This window comes from Panthera leo, chromosome B4, assembly GCF_018350215.1.
Source record: "Panthera leo isolate Ple1 chromosome B4, P.leo_Ple1_pat1.1, whole genome shotgun sequence".
Lineage (NCBI taxonomy): Eukaryota > Metazoa > Chordata > Mammalia > Carnivora > Felidae > Panthera > Panthera leo.
In genome coordinates this window covers 80,768,983-80,782,673 of record NC_056685.1, presented here as the reverse complement: position 1 = coordinate 80,782,673, position 13,691 = coordinate 80,768,983, and the positions used below count along the sequence as shown (strand labels likewise).

General features: G+C 38.4%; 1 protein-coding gene across 1 annotated transcript; it reads right to left on the bottom strand.

Annotated features, from left to right (window-relative positions):
* Nucleotides 1-11,937: 11,937 nt before the first annotated feature.
* LOC122223596 (olfactory receptor 9K2-like) lies at nucleotides 11,938-12,879 on the bottom strand. Its single transcript, XM_042944581.1, has one exon. The coding sequence runs from the start codon at nucleotides 12,877-12,879 to the stop codon at nucleotides 11,938-11,940; it is 942 nt and encodes a 313-aa protein (XP_042800515.1).
* Nucleotides 12,880-13,691: the final 812 nt, after the last annotated feature.

Below are 13,691 nucleotides of genomic sequence, written 5' to 3'. Positions count from 1 at the left end.
ACTCCTGGATTTTTTTATCTCTCTTTTTCTCAGCCTCTTCTTTTTCCATAATTTTATCTTCCAGTTCACCTATTCTCTCCTCTGCCTCTTCAATCCGAGCCGTGGTCATCTCCATTTTATTTTGCAGCTCATTAATAACATTTTTTAGCTCCTCCTGGCTATTCCTTAGTCCCTTGATCTCTGTAGCAATAGATTCTCTGCTGTCCTTTATACTGTTTTCAAGCCCAGCGATTAATTTTATGACTATTATTCTAAATTCACTTTCTATTATATTGTTTAAATCGTTTTTGATCAGTTCGTTAGCTGTCGTTATTTCCTGGATTTTTTTTGAGGGGAATTCTTCCGTTTCATCATTTTGGATAGTCCCTGGAGTGGTGCGGATCTTCGGGGCACTTTCCCTGTGCTGTCTTGAATAACTTGCATTGGTGGGCGGGCCGCAGTCAGACCTGATGTCTGCCCCCAGCCCACCACTGGGGCCACAGTCAGACTGGTGTGTGCCTTCTCTTCCCCTCTCCTAGGGGCGGGATTCACTGTGGGGTGGGGTGGCGCTTCTGGGATACTTGCACACTGCCAGGCTTGTGCTGCTGGGGATCTGGCATATTAGCTGGGGTGGGTCAGCAAGGTGCACAGGGGCAGGAGGGACAGGCTCAGCTTGCTTTTCCTTCAGAGATCTGCTTCAGGAGGGGCCCTGTGGCCCTGCGAAGAGTTGGAAACTTCAGAGACCTGCCGGAGGGATGGATCCGCAGAAGCACAGTGTTGGGTGTTTGTGCGGTGCAAGCAAATTCCCTGGCAGGAGCCGGTTCCCTTTGGGATTTTGGCTGGGGGATGGGCGAGGAAGATGGCACTGGCCAGTGCCTTTGTTCCCTGCCAAGCTGGGCTCTGTCGTCCGGGGCTCAACAACTCTCCCTCCCGTTGTCCTCCAGCCCTCCCGTTCTCCGAGCAGAGCTGTTAGCTTATAACCTTCCAGATGTTAAGTCCCACTTGCTGTCAGAACACACTTCGTCCGGCCCCTCCACTTTTGCAAGCCAGACTCGGGGCCTCTGCTTGGCCAGCGGGCTGCCCCTCCACCCCGGCTCCCTCCCGCCAGTCCGTGGAGCTCTCACCGCCTCGCCGCCCTTTCTACCCTCTTCTGTGGGCCTCTCATCTGCGCTTGGCTCAGAGAATCCATTCTGCTAGTCTTCTGGCGGTTTTCTGGGTTATTTAGGCAGGTGTAGGTGGAATCTAAGTGATCAGCAGGACACGGTGAGCCCAGTGTCCTCCTACGCGGCCATCTTCCCCAGGTCTCAGCAAATAATTTAAAGATTACATTGTGATTAGTACTTAGGACAATGTAAATAAGTCATCAGAGAAGTTTAAATTTTCTTCTGTGTGTATGGTTTTTTTAAAATAACTGGAAAATAAGTGTTCACAGAAAAAAAAGAATGGACTCCAATTATTAAAAGAAAAGTAAAAATAGACCATTTCATGTTAGCGTAAATAACATTTTATGAACAATAGCTATTTGGTCCAAACAAAATAGTAAGAAGAGAAGCATTGAGCTTTTTTGCTGTGTGTTTTGGGGTGTTTTTTTAACTTTATTTCTTTGAGAGAGAGAGAGAGAGAGAGAACAAGTGGGGGAGGGACACAGAGAGAGAGAGAGAGTGAGAATCTCAAGAAGGTTCTGTGCTGTCAGAGCCTGACACAGTGCTCGAACTCATGAACCATGAGATCATGACCTCAGCCAAATCAAGAGTTGGAACCTTAACCAACTGAGCCACACAGGCACCCAAGTAGCATTGTTTTTCATTTTTGCAAATTTCTCTAATGTTTTACTTAATAGAAAAGAGCTAAATTTTCTTATCTGCTCCTTCATTCAATTGGTTGCAATCTCAAACATTATGTTGCCTGTGGAAAGCCTAGTGTGTGTGTATATGTATATATATATATATATATATATATATATATATATGCAATATACCGATTAGTTATCTCTACCAAGATTCTTTATCATTTCATTCCTCCTCCAAATTAACAAAACAAAACAATTTCAGAATAGGTTTGCTTTCATTTGAATTAAGTTTAAATGAATGTGTATAATATTTCAAAACAATATTTTGTGGCACAAATATTAAAGGCCAATTTCAGGAAGAGGAGTGTGATCCCCAAATGCATATGTGATGGCAAAAGAATGATGAATAAAAAAAGGATTAAGCTGATTGATAAATTTAAATGAACCATAATATTATGTAATGTTATATAAGTTTCAAAAGTAAGACGACTAAAATGAAAGCAACCGAGTAAAAAATGAAGTCATTAAAGAGCCCTAAGGCCTTGTATTGTTTAGGAAAATGTTAAAAATTTAGTAATTGACCCTAGATAAGTTAAATGAGGCTGCAGAAATTTCTCGGATAAACACTAAAAATAATAATGTTAAAAATAACCAACCCAAAAGATGATAGGAAGAAAAAAGAAGACACACAGAAACAGAAATCACAAAATCTGGTCAAAGAAATAAATCCAAAAATCAGTGTTACAAAAAATAAGATGCAATTTGGTTAACTATAGAAATCAAATGGCAAATATCTGGGGCACCTGGGTGGCTCAGTCAGTTAAGCGTCTGACTTTGGCTCAGGTCATGATCTCGTGGTTTGTGAGCTCGAGCCCCGCATCTGGCTCTGTGCTGACAGCTCAGAGCCTGGAGCCTGCTTCGGATTCTGTGTCTCCCTCTCTCTGACCCCTCCCCCACTTGTGCTCTGTCTCTCTCTATCAAAAATAAATAAATGTCTAAAAAAAAATTTTTTAAAGGCAAATATCTTCTGACCAAATTAACAACACGACTAAGTGCTGTGTCCAAGCTACACTTTCAAATATCAGAACAATAAGAGCAAAAGTGTTGGAAGTGTCTGAACAATGTATTCTTCACCCGTCAGACTGACAAAATTAAGATTGATAGCACCCAGTGTTGGGTGTGATGTAAGACAAGGAAATGCCTGCATTGTTAATGTCAACATGATACATATTTTTTTATGGAAAACAGTTAAGAAACATCTACGAAAATTGAGATGCATAAAAGTTTGGTTCTAAAAATCTTGCTTTTGGTAATGTATTTCATGCAGAAAAAACCCTGACAGTATGTAAGGACATGTGCAGAGGATGTCTACTAGAGCAGTTTTTAGTAGCAAAAACATAAACGAAGTGAGCACTCAACAATAGAAGAATGGCTAAAGAAATCAAGAGAACACATAACATGAGATCTACCCTCTTAAAATTTTAAGTGTATAATACTGAATTGTTAACTATAGGCACTATGTTGTACAGCAGATCTCTAGATCTCTTGACTCATCTTGCATAACTGATGCTCAATCCCTGGAAAATGACAACTCACCATTTTCCTTTCCCTTAGCCTTTGAGAACCCCTTTTGACTCTGTTTCCATAAGCTTAACTATTTTAGAGACGTCAGCAAGAGGAATCATGTAGTATTTGTTCTTCTGTGGCTGGCTTATTTCACTTACCAAGCACCTATAGTTAACCATTCATACGGTATACTTAACATTTTTTAAAGGGTAGGTCTCATGTTAAGTATTCTTACCATTAAAACAACCAAGCAGGGGTGCCTGGGTGGCTCAGTCAGTTAAGCATCTGACTTGGGCTCAGGTCATGATCTCACGGTTTGTGAGTTTGAGCCCCACATCGGGCTCTGTGCTGACAGCTCAGAGCCTGGAGCCTGCTTTGGATTCTGTGTCTCCCTCTCTCTCTCTCTGCCCCTCCCCTGCTCATGCTCTGTCTCTCTCTGTCTCAAAAATAAATAAAAACATTTTTAAAAAATTAATAAATAAATAAATAAAACAACCAAGCAAGCAAAGCAAATCCAAATCAACCAAACAAAAAAACAAAAATGGGGCAGGAGGAAACTGTTGGAGGTTATGGGTATGTTTACTACCTTGATGATAGTGATGGCCTCACTGGTGTATGCATATTTCCAAATTCATTAAATTGCATATATTAAATATGTCCAGTTTTTTATATTAGCTATGCTTCAATAAAGCTGTTTTTTTATTAATTTTATTTTTTAAATTTATATCCAAATTAGCATATAGTGAAACAATGACTTCAGAAGTAGATTCCTTAATGCCCCTTACCCGTTTAGCCCATCCCCCCTCCCACAACCCCTCCAGTAACCCTCTGTTTGTTCTCCATATTTAAGAGTCTCTTCTGTTTTGTTCCCCTCCTGTTTTTATATTATTTTTGTTTCCCTTCCCTTATGTTCATCTGTTTTGTCTCTTAAAGTCCTCATATGAGTGAATTCATATGATATTTGTCTTTCTCTGACTAATTTCACTTAGCATAATGCCCTCTAGTTCCCTCCACATAGTTGGAAATGGCAAGATTTCATTCTTTTTGATTCCCCAGTAATACTCCACTATATACATATACCACATCTTCTTTATCCATTCATCCATCGATGGACATTTGGGCTCTTTCCATACTTTGGCTATTGCTGATAGTGTTGCTATAAACATTGGGGTGCCTGTGTCCCTTTAAAACTGCACACCTGTATCCCTTGGATAAATACCTAGTAGTCCAATTGCTGGGTCATAGGGTAGTTCTATTTTCAATTTTTTGAGGAACCTCCATACTGTTTTCCAGAGTGACTGCACCAGCTTGCATTCCCATAATAAAGCTGTTTTTAAAAATAAATACATAAGGGGAAATTCAAAAAAATCTACAGAAAGGTAGAAAACCTGACTCAGAAAGTGAGTAGAAACTAATTCTGGACATCCAGACTCACAACGAAAAATGCCACCACCATGCTGCTCTGTATTGGGAACCATCCTTGTGTCACCATCATCAGTACCTCGGGACAGTGAAATGCCACCACAAGCAACAGTGCAAAGTTTTTCATGCATTAGATCCTGTCATTGCTACCAACAGTGTTCATTTTAAACTGCTGAGTTTTCTCCAAATTCAAAGTCCCAGGCAAGAGCATCAAGTTGTCTGACTCCTGGTCATATACCCATGTTCTAGTTTCCAGGAATAGAGAGACAAACATCTCAATCTTCAGATTTCCATAAAAAGTAGTGAGAGTAAGCTTCCCACCAATAACTGCACACTAGCAAGTTTCCCGCATAGAAGAAGGTATTAAGATGCTAGGCAGCCCAACAATAATACATTTTATGACAAAATTATTATTATCTACGCATCGCTCTGATCGAATGTCCTCTAAGAATTGAGAAATTGTAACTGTAGAGTGGCTAGGTATTGCTCTTTTGCTCTCTGGTTTCTATTTCCCCTTTCTTAATAATGCCTGGTTTATTTTTGAGGCATTAACCGTTTCCAATTTGATACAGTCTGCTGGACTCAATTTAGGTGTCCCATCTTCCCTCGGTAAATGGATGGGCTCATAACAAAGGAAGGCCAAGACAATGCTTCCTCACCAGAATGTGAAGTCAGCAGAGTGACTCAGACAATACTACTATTTCCAGCTTGTGACATTCTCTTCAAATGACTCCCCGCTATACCATACTGAATGTCCTACTTCATTCTCTGCAGTGTGTTTGGTCTTGACATATTTTCAATCTTTTTCTTCTGCCTCTTTATCAATTCTGCATGTTACCAATACATTTAGCCTTCTAATAAATAACTTTCTGCTTAGGTTCCTGAACTCGGTTTTTATTACTTTCACCCAGAACTCTAAACAAATACCCAAAATTGGTTTCAGAGTACATAGATGTAACTACATCAGGTAAAATTAGTCAAAAATATAAGAAGAAGAAACTCTATTTTATATTTGGAATAGAACCTATATGTTCACATTATTTGTGGCAAAATTGTCTACGAACTTATCATATTAAATAAATGGTTAAATAGAACCCTATGCCCATGAAAGCGAGAATGTGGTAGACAATACAGTCACCATCATGAGATAAAATCATGGTATCATTGATTCAAGGCCTGCAACATAGTATGAGTACTTCTGATAACTTAAAACAAAAATTAAGCACAGATTTTTAAATTCACACCTCTGTACAGGAAACTTCTGTTGCTCTATAAGATGATCTCTTATGTTTTATAGTTGCAGAGATGAAACACCAGAAAATTCAATCCCAGAGTATGCTTTGGCGTTTTTTTTTTTAATTTTTCAATGTTGATTTCTTTTTGAGAGCCAGAGAGACATAGAGACAGAGAGAGACAGAGTGCAAGCAAGGGAGGGGCTCAGAGACAGAGGGAGACACAGAATCTGAAGCAGCTCCAGACTCCCAGCTGTCAGCACAGAGCCCGATGCAGGGCTTGAACTCATGGATGACAAGTTCATGACCTGAGCCGAAGTCGGATACTTAACCAAGTAAGCCACCCAGGCACCCCCAGAGTGTGATTTCTTTTGGTTTGTTGACTACAAAATATGTCAATTCATACTTCCAATATCTCTTACACAAATAAACTCTGCCCATCTGGGTATGTAAGATTACTTAAAACACTTGGAATATCCTGACATTTCTTTTTATTCTTAGGTTTTTTTTTTTTTTTTATTTTTTAAGATAGAGATCACAACCAAGGGGGGAGCAGAAGGAGAGGGAGGGAGAGAGTCTTAATCAGGCTCCATGCTTAACGCAGAGACTGACATGGGGCTCGATCTCACAACCGTGAGACCGTGACCAGAGCCAAAATCAAGGGTCGTACGCTTAACCAACTGAGCCACCAGGCCCCCCTGATATTTTTTACACTCTACCCCAACCACCTTTGCATAGGAAACAAAATCCACTCATATCCCTGTTGGAGCTCTTTCCTACTTACTTTAAGATGTTACTACTCCTGGGGCGCCTGGGTGGCGCAGTCGGTTAAGCGACCGACTTCAGCCAGGTCACGATCTCACGATCTCGCAGTCTGTGAGTTCGAGCCCCGCGTCAGGCTCTGGGCTGATGGCTCGGAGCCTGGAGCCTGTTTCCGATTCTGTGTCTCCCTCTCTCTCTGCCCCTCCCCCATTCATGCTCTGTCTCTCTCTGTCCCAAAAATAAATAAAAAACGTTAAAAAAAAATATTAAAAAAAAGATGTTACTACTCCTGAGGACATTTCTTGAAGGAAGAAGTTAAATTCCCCTTTCATCCTACTCCTAATTTTCGTGAGCACAGTTACTAGAATCAGAACCCAGCATTCTGAGACAGGAATGCTGTTCCAATGCAGATGCAGATTTTTTTGGAAAATGGCTTAAAACTGAATATTTTTTGGATACATACTGGCAAAATGCAAAGTATGTTGGTGTGAATAAATTTTGAAGGCTTTTTTACTGGAGAGGGGGAAAGATATTGGGTAGAATTTGTACTTACCAGAGATTTGAAAACTAAAGAGCTGCTTCATGAAAATAAGTAGAGGACTAATAGTTTGCTGGATTGATAAATCCAAACCATTAACTAATAATGGATGTCATTTAAAAAGCTGGGACACTAGAAACACTTTGAGAAAACCTTAGAAAAAGAAATTCAATCTCTTTAGGAGATAGTGGTGCTGAGGAGGATTAACCATAGATGGTCTGGTCTCATACTCCCTGGTTAGGTGCCCCACAGATGTCAGAAAATTTTCCCTGCACAGGTGACAGAGGGAAAAACCAGTAACCTTCAAAGCATCTGTGATGCTTCTAAAGATGTTGGTGCGAGACATTAAAGTTCAGTGGCTCCCGGACTTCACTGGAAGCAGGGCAGTGACAGAGCTCAGATTGTGGCATCTGACTGAGAGAGCAAAGGAAGATTTGGTTAACGTGATAGTAGCAGCTCTGGCTTATTAGTCAAAAAGGATAAATGTGGTACAATAATCTCCATGTAAGGTTAGTTAACCATGAGGTGTCTAGGAATAAAATCAATGGGCGTCTTCTGAGAGGTAGAGAGAGGGAGACACCTGACTTAAGCCGCCATGACTCAGATCATGTTCATTCTCCAATTCCTAGACTGAGTTGGTTCACACACAGCCACTAGAATGTAGAGAAGGCTCAATACTCTTGAGTAAGGTGTGAACTGAAATCCTCCCAACAACCCTTCCTTAAATATTTTGGTAACTAATTCTCAGGTGACAAACACCGAAGAAAAGTATATACCAAACGTTTTTTGGACTTTTAAAAATATTTAGACCTTGTCTCAGAACTAATCAGCAGAGAGACAAAGAGCTGAACTTTGTGAAGTAAATATTTCCAATAGTGTGGCAGTAGACAAGTTTGGATCCTACTTAGAAATTCTTTGTCTATTTTCCACTGTCTAATTTCTTGGAATACTGACTAACAACTCATCCTCTCCAGCCTTACAATTGTGGATGCGCAGCCAGAGCCAAACAAAATTTATATATCTAATTATTTAGCTGTTGCTTAAGTCATCCAAAGTTAATTCCTGTAAGTTGTCACAAAAGACACCTAAGTACAAGACATTCTATTGAAGGAACTGGTGACAGTCACACGGTGCCAAACAGTGTGAATAAATGGATGAATTTTAAATGTTGATAAGGGAAGAAGAACCCATTTCAAAAATCTAGAATCCATATTTAATTACAGTAACAAATATAAAAATCAGTCTTCGATTAAAGTTTTTTGGTTTTTTTGTCTTTTTTCTTTACCAAGTTATAATAATTAAGAAATTACTTTGAAATGTTTTCATGTTTTCACTTCCAGGATATTTTGCCTTTTTCTTATCCCATCTCTTCCAACTCCTGCCCCTCCCTTTCCAGACCTCACAAGTAAGTAGATTTGTGCTCAAAGACATCTCTAGAAGAATAGCGTACACACACTCAAAACTTTTATTGATTTTATGACCTATACTGCTTTCAGGGGATTGGGCAAAGTGACATCTCATACTTGACTCACAAGAGTAAGAATAACAGTCCAATATCAATTCAACATCACATTTTACAGTATCTATTCAGTTCAGCTTCTCTAATCACCATAACAATTTAAATTTCATAATACGAAGTTGAAACTATCATAATGAAAGACAATGAAGTAAGCTTTGGGTGTTTATCCACAGATGCTTAATGTAGTCATTTTAATTTATATTAGTGAAGTTTCCAATCAGTGCTTAATTATCATTTGTAACTATCTAAGTCAGAGAATGTTAGCATCCTGGCAATAGAAAATATTATTATAAATGCCCTCACCAAAGTTCTGCATTGTTACACTAAATGTTAGGTCAACATCAACAATACATAAAATTTAAAGACAAAATGCAATACATGATGTTACAGAACAATAAATATATGTGCATGTCCAAAAACTTGTAATCAAGGAAGATGAATCATACAGTACAAATAAGTTAACAATGTTTGAGATAGCAAATTCAATCTTCAGCCTCTCAAGACAGTATCACTATTAAAAGATTTCTTCATGTGGATTTTTGCGTATAATTTTAAAGTCCACTCTAAATAACAACTTATGATGTATATGTCGCAAAATGTAATCTTCAAAGTCACTCGGATATATCAGTGTTTCACAAACAATCCATGTACCATTAAAAAAAAAAGACCTTGTCAATGAAAGCCAACAAAATGTTGGTAAGACATTGGGGTGTCCTGATGGGATCTTAATGGCACAAGTAACAAGATATATAAATTAGGCACTACTTTTCATATAAGACCCAGAAAAAAAGCTACTACGGAAAATGTTCATTGAAATTAAAAGAAAAGTATAGGGATCTTATTTAGCACCTTTGAAAGTATTATGCCTTGGTTTTCAACTTTCTCAGATTCCTTCAGACATTGGAAGTGGTTTCAGCAATGCCACTCGTGAAAGTTACGCACTGGAATACTGTTCTCTGTTATGGCTATAAAACAAGAAATAGAATCGACCAGACTAAAAACTAACAAGCAAACACATCTAGGCTATATTCTTATCCAATATTCTAATCGTTTCCCAGCAGTCCTTAGTAACCCACACTCGTTAGATCTACCACAGAGCAATGTTGTAACACTAATGGGCATCCAAGGGAAATAAGTAAAACCTAAGCCTAAAAGGATGTTTTCCAGACTAATAACAATCAATGCCAACAATCACTTTCCCAAGCCGATCTGGTTTCCTATTTTGCTCTCAAATGATGTTTTTCTGAATATCAATTAAACAGTAGCATCTGAGTACCAAGAAAAATGGTAAATTCATTCACAGGTTTAAGATGGAGAGGATAAATATAACCTTGATTTTTAAAATCATTTTGCTTCTCTCTTTATCTCTTAATTAAGAATAACTATATATCAAGTCTCTTACCCTAACAAACATTGACCCACAAAATGCATGCCCTTGTGCATTCATCAAAGAAGGCTTCGCTATCTAAACAAAAGCTGCAAAAAGACCTAATAAGATACTCATATTTTAGGTTTTCACAATACCAAGTACACGGACAAAACTATTCACTGTATTTTACTTCTTAGGATGGGAGTATTTTTCACATTTGCTATTGTCTGGATGTAAGCATTGATTGTGTAGTAGAAGTATTACTTATAGTACTTGTAAAAACAGTAACTTGTTATGACTTTCTCTGGAACTGGTCTTCCCTCAATACCTCTCAAATCTGTGGGATGAACCACTCTTCTTCTCCCAATTGACATTTGATGTTTAGGATTAATCATATTTCTATTACCCCTTTACTAAACTAATAAACACACTCATACAGGGGCGCCTGGGTGCTTCAGTCGGCTGAGTGTCCAACTTCGGCTGGGGTAATGATGGTTTATGGGTTCGAGCCCCACACCAGACTCTGTGCTGACACTTCTGAGCCTGGAGCCTGCTTTGGATTCTGTGTCTCTCTCCGTTCCTCCCCTGCTCATGCTCTCTCTCTCTCTCTCTCTCTCTCATAAATAAGCGTTAAAAAAATAAAAATAGAGGGGCGCCTGGGTGGCTCAGTCGGTTGAGCGGCCGACTTCGGCTCAGGTCATGATCTCGTGGTCTGTGAGTTCGAGCCCCACGCGTCGGGCTCTGTGCTGACAGCTCAGAGCCTGGAGCCTGTTTCAGATTCTGTGTCTCCCTCTCTCTGACCCTCCCCCGTTCATGCTCTGTCTCTCTCTGTCTCAAAAATAAATAAACATTAAAAAAAATAGAAAAATAAAAATGAACACATACATACACAAACATAACACATGCATGTACACACATAATCCAACTATTCATAAAGGTTATTGGAAGGCCTTGTGATATTTTTAACTGAGATTTTCAAGCTGACTTCATTTCAATATGGTGCTTTCACTAACTGCATACCCTTTACCGATAATTTTTATTATCCGAACGATAGAGGACATGAATTGTAAAATATCATAAACATCCTAAAATGTTTTCGTTGTGTGGCAGCAAAGTAGAAATGGCCGTACCATTCAAGGAAAGTCAAATAGAATATCTTAATTTACAAAATCAATGCAATTTTCACATATTTCTTCTACTTTAGCCACTTTAATTTAACAAAGATCGCTGGTTATTTTACCTTTCCTTTTCCTCCTCATTATGCACATGTTTTCTAATATTTTGCATGACATCGAAAACAAGATACAACACTAACATTTATATGGAGTATCATTTGCATATAAACCATTGGCTCACACAGTTTCTGAGTTAATGATTATACTAGGTATTTTCTGTATTTCAATTTTACCTTGGCATACAAGGAAGAGAAACTATAAAATTCTATACTTCCCCATGTACGTAACAACGTATTACCTGGAGAATCAGAAATTCATAACTCTTTGTAGAAATGCAGCAAATTTTCATGGTGTCCAGAACTTTCAGATTTAACATTGCCTTGCGAAAAAGTGAATATGTTGTTTGGAGCTTTCCTTATAGGATATTATTTATTAATGCTGCGGAATAAAAACAGTTAAAGGTGGGTTTTTCTTTAGTGGGGGTGTTTATTTTTTAAATTAACCCTAGCTTTAAACGCTTGAGTCTGGAAGATCAAGCAGACACAATCAACTGGGGCAAGAAACAGTAAAACAAATGGAAGCAGATTTAAAGTAAAACTTTTTTCTTCCATATGACTTTTTTCATGGCATCTTTAACATCTTTATTTCTTAGAGAATAGATTAAAGGGTTCAGCATAGGTGTGAACAAAATGTAACATACTGAAGCCACTTTACGAAGTTCAGGGTTATTTGGAGGTGTGAGATAGACAAAGGAAACAGTTCCATAGAGCAAACTTACAACTCCCAGGTGTGAACTGCAAGTGGAGAAGGCTTTCTTCCTCCCTTCACTGGAGCGGATTTTTAAAACTGCAGACACAATATACATGTAAGATACCACAATAACAAGTATTGTGGGCAAAATAATGAGGACAGCCAGACTGAAGGACACCATCTTATTCATAAAGATATTGGAACAGGAGATCTTCTCGATGGGGTTTGAATCACAGTAGAAGTGATCAATGACTCGGGAAGCACAGAAAGACATTGAGAATGTTACACTGATTTGAAGGATGGAACTGACCCAGCCACAGAGATAGGAACCAGCCACCAACTGGATACAGAGGCTTCTTGACATGCGGACAGTGTAGAGGAGTGGATTGCAGATGGCGATGAAGCGGTCATAGGCCATGGCTGCCAGGACAAAGGCCTCGGTGACCATGAAAAGTGCATAAAGAAATAGCTGAGTCACACAGCCTGCAAAGGATATGGTCTTTTTCTGAGATAGGATGTTGACCATGGCTTTGGGTACAATAACAGTGGAGTAGGAGAGGTCAATGATGGAGAGATTGCCTAGGAAGAAATACATTGGTGTGTTCAGCCGGGGATCGGTCACAATGATGCCAATCATACTAAGGTTCCCCAGAAGGACCATCCAATAAACAACCAGGAATAGTAGGAAGAGGAGACTGTGGAGCTCTGGACGGACCCTGATGCCTACAAGAATGAAGTCAGTCACTTCTGAGTGGTTGTCTCCTCCCTTGTCACCCATGGCAAATTTCTGCTTAAAAGTATAACAGAAAGTCAACAAATAAAGTTTCTGCTATTTCTCTCTCATCACGCACAACACTCACATTAAAAAGACCTCATAGTTGACAGAATACTCTCAAATCTATTACACCATTAAGTTTACACTCATGAGTAAATTAAAGAAAGATACTAGACTTGCCTAAGGTAATACAACTGGTTAAGGTAACACAACTGGTTAAGGTTCAAACAAGAATTTGAACTCCAAGTGAAATATGTATTATTCAAGTTTACTGTTAATTTCAACACAACAAAATTTGATATTTCCTTATATCTAACTACCTTGTCGTATGGGTGGTTTGTGAGATGTCATTTGTGATTTCAAAAATAGTAAAGTCTAACTCTTCATACTAAGAAAAAGACACTTCGTTAAATTTGATTTATAATTTTATATTTATTTTTTGTAATAATACTTTGTTTCAACACAGTAATAAAAATAATTAATGAAAGAAAAGGAAGCTAAAAGTTCATTTCAAGATAATATGAACTTTCTTTCAAAAAGAGCTCTTACAACAGCAAGTAAGTTACTAAAGACTTAATTGTCTTACTTGAGATCTTTAAAAATAAAATCAGACTTCAACTTCTGGAAATCATCTAATTTTATTTACATGAGAAAGTAAAATGTGATCGATGCCTTCATAATTTTTATCCTATAAAGTTTATTGATACTGTTTTTCTCAAATAAGTCTGTCAAGAAATCCATGTCATCTCCAACTTCTGAACTTGAAAGAAAATTAGAAACTTCAAAGTGAGGAACAAACCAAAAGCCTACTTGTA

Bases quoted from the DNA above. Each gene is read 5' to 3' on its own strand.
- LOC122223596 (XM_042944581.1), bottom strand. From the start codon at position 12,879: ATGGGTGACAAGGGAGGAGACAACCACTCAGAAGTGACTGACTTCATT.